The 2500-nt window shown below is 40.1% G+C and overlaps 1 protein-coding gene across 1 annotated transcript in view; it reads right to left on the reverse strand.

Moving 5' to 3' along the window:
- LOC138021865 (TNF receptor-associated factor 5-like) overlaps nt 1-2500 on the reverse strand; it is a 20740-nt gene that overhangs the window by 1177 nt on the left and 17063 nt on the right. Inside the window, exons 3-5 of the mRNA XM_068868886.1 lie at nt 2219-2396; nt 653-876; nt 1-235 (exon numbers count right to left, since the gene is read on the reverse strand). The exon at nt 1-235 is cut by the window's left edge and continues 1177 nt beyond it. Coding sequence (XP_068724987.1) covers nt 67-235; nt 653-876; nt 2219-2396 — 571 coding nt within the window. The 3' untranslated portion in view covers nt 1-66. The remainder of the gene's footprint in view (nt 236-652; nt 877-2218; nt 2397-2500) is intronic.

Consider the following 2500-nt stretch of genomic DNA (forward strand, 5'->3'; position numbering starts at 1 on the left):
TAAATGGAGCAATGAAATTGCGTATTCTACATGGAGTCCTAATTAATTAAACGAATATAGCATAAATTAATATTCCAGATAGTTTATTATAAATTTAACGGCCAGATTTCCATTTCCATCAATGAATCTCTTCATATCTGGCACACGCGCACCCCACATGTCCCCTTCTTTGAGAGTGACGCGTCCAACATCCACAATCTTGTCCTTGGTGTGCTCGCCAGGCATCAAAACAAACCTAGTCAAACAAAAGATTATATTTTTACTTGCTGAAAAAGAATAATACTTTTCTTCCATTATCATCGCTTCCAGAAGTTTTACGTTGTTCTTTTTGTGAGTTCGTTTATAATTTGGTTAATCACCATTCCAAGTGTAGGATGGGGGGTCCTTGTTCCCTTGTTCCCTTGAAAGAATTGCTTGGGTTCCCTTGTTCCCGAAATTACTTTCTAACTTGTTCCCAGCTTTTTGATCTCTAAAATTGTTTATGTTCCTTTGTTCCCTTAAATATTTTGTCATTGTTCCCGTGTTACCCGTTCAAATTAGCCATGTTCTTTGTTCCCCAAAACCCCTGTTGGGGACTCTCTGAATCGTGAATGGAGAACAAGAGAAATAGTTTCCTGATTTGATTTATGTTTTGGAAATTTTCGGGTTGTACCTTATATGTGCTGTTACAGGATTAGCAGCTGCGCGCAGTTGTAAGAAGACACTGTTGTTGTCGATGACACCCCTCCATCTGTGGCCAGTTTTAATAAAGGCTTGGCTCGTTAAGGGTTCTTGCTTGGTCCTGTGAAGGGCATGAAACTCCAAAAACTTCTCTATAGTCCATCGAAATGATGCCGAATGTTTTTCCTTCGGGCCATATTGATTTTGTGGGTTGCTCTAATAATATGAGAGAAAAGGTTTGATTACTTGAGGAAAGAGCGTGGCGGTTTGCTCAGCCGTTTCCTCACCGTGTGCGGGGAACTTTTGGTGAGCAATTCACCTCGCGAGGCAAATTCCTCATCGTGAGAATCGAATTGAGCTTGGTGTATCAAGCATCCAATAAAGACACATGGCTTTCTCACGTTAGATATGGAAAGGTGCTGCGGTGGTTGTAACTCTAATAGAGAATATAGCAAACGTTCCGACCATCTTTTCACAACTCCTCCCCTAGTTTTCGAAAATAACAGATCACATTAGCATATTGGGAACCTCCTGTATAGGAGATCGCGAATTTTCATTTGCTTTTTAACTTCCCGTAAGCGACGACGTAATGGATATAGAGCGGAAATTGGATAATCAGTGGGGTGTTGTAGCATCGCATCCCTGGTTATTATTAAAAGAGATAGAACTTGCTTTGAAGTACCGAAGTTTTCTCCAAATTCGCTTTCTGCGTGAATAGAAGAAATGCATATATATACTCTGTTGTCTACAGATCTTCAAGGAGGCGAAATTTGGGACTGATTTTGCTGATTTGCTGATCTAATAGAACTAGAAGATCAGACGCGGTCACCCCATAATTCCCGCGTGAGTTGGCACTTGCGAGATGATACGACCGTTAACAACCAACGCAAAAGTTACGGACTCTTCTGTGGTCTCAGGTCTATTGCTTTTCACACTTAGCTTGTTAACATGTAAATTACCGGTCTGTAAAATTAAATCCTCGCAATCCAATTCTCTTTAGTTTATGTTCAGTTCATTCTTAACATTTACAAGGCTTTAAGGATTTATAGCTGTTGTGAAACATCAGAAGCGAAACAATTTCAACATGTTCGTAGGTCGCTTAGAGGAGGTTCTACTGTAGTTATAAATTAGCCTGATAGGGCGATCCTATGATCAGTTGTAAAATGTCTTAATAATTCATGAGGGTGCAAACCAATCCCAGCACAGTATTCAGATCACATGTACACAACAGTAAACTCCAAAACAAATCAACTGAATTATTAAACAGTAGAATAACTTTTGATACAAACTCCTGCTCAGCTAATTGGTATTCATTAACTTTTGATATACCGTTAGATCTCTACTGATTAAAATAACAATACTTTGCATTAGCAGGACAAAATATTCGCGTCCGATCTGTATCGACGTTTGCAATGGCTCGCCTATCGGCCCGCCATTGTAAACGCCCATACAGATCTCCCGCTCATATTTTATCTACTACTTACAGGAATGATTAATGAAATATGCTATCGCATCGAGGAATTAAATATTACCTTTTCATGGATTTCGCGGCGCAAACGCTGTGGATTTCGCGGCGCAAACGCTGTATCTCTCCAGACTGAAGTCGAAAATGAGACACAGCTGATTCAACCACATGGGCAGCTGTATTTTTGCGCTTAATAACCCGCTTGCAGCCCGGCACCTGGCATTCCACGGCTTTCTCTGGGCAATTATGCAAATGAAGATTAATCTGGCTGCTGAAAAAAAAAGTTCAAACTTTAAAATTTGTTCCACGATTTTTGAATCGGATGAGTGTTGGGAGCCTCCATCTGACGACCAATACGAAGAGTATATATTTAAC

Source organism: Montipora capricornis, chromosome 10 (genome assembly GCF_036669925.1).
Source record: "Montipora capricornis isolate CH-2021 chromosome 10, ASM3666992v2, whole genome shotgun sequence".
Classification (NCBI taxonomy): Eukaryota; Metazoa; Cnidaria; class Anthozoa; order Scleractinia; family Acroporidae; genus Montipora; species Montipora capricornis.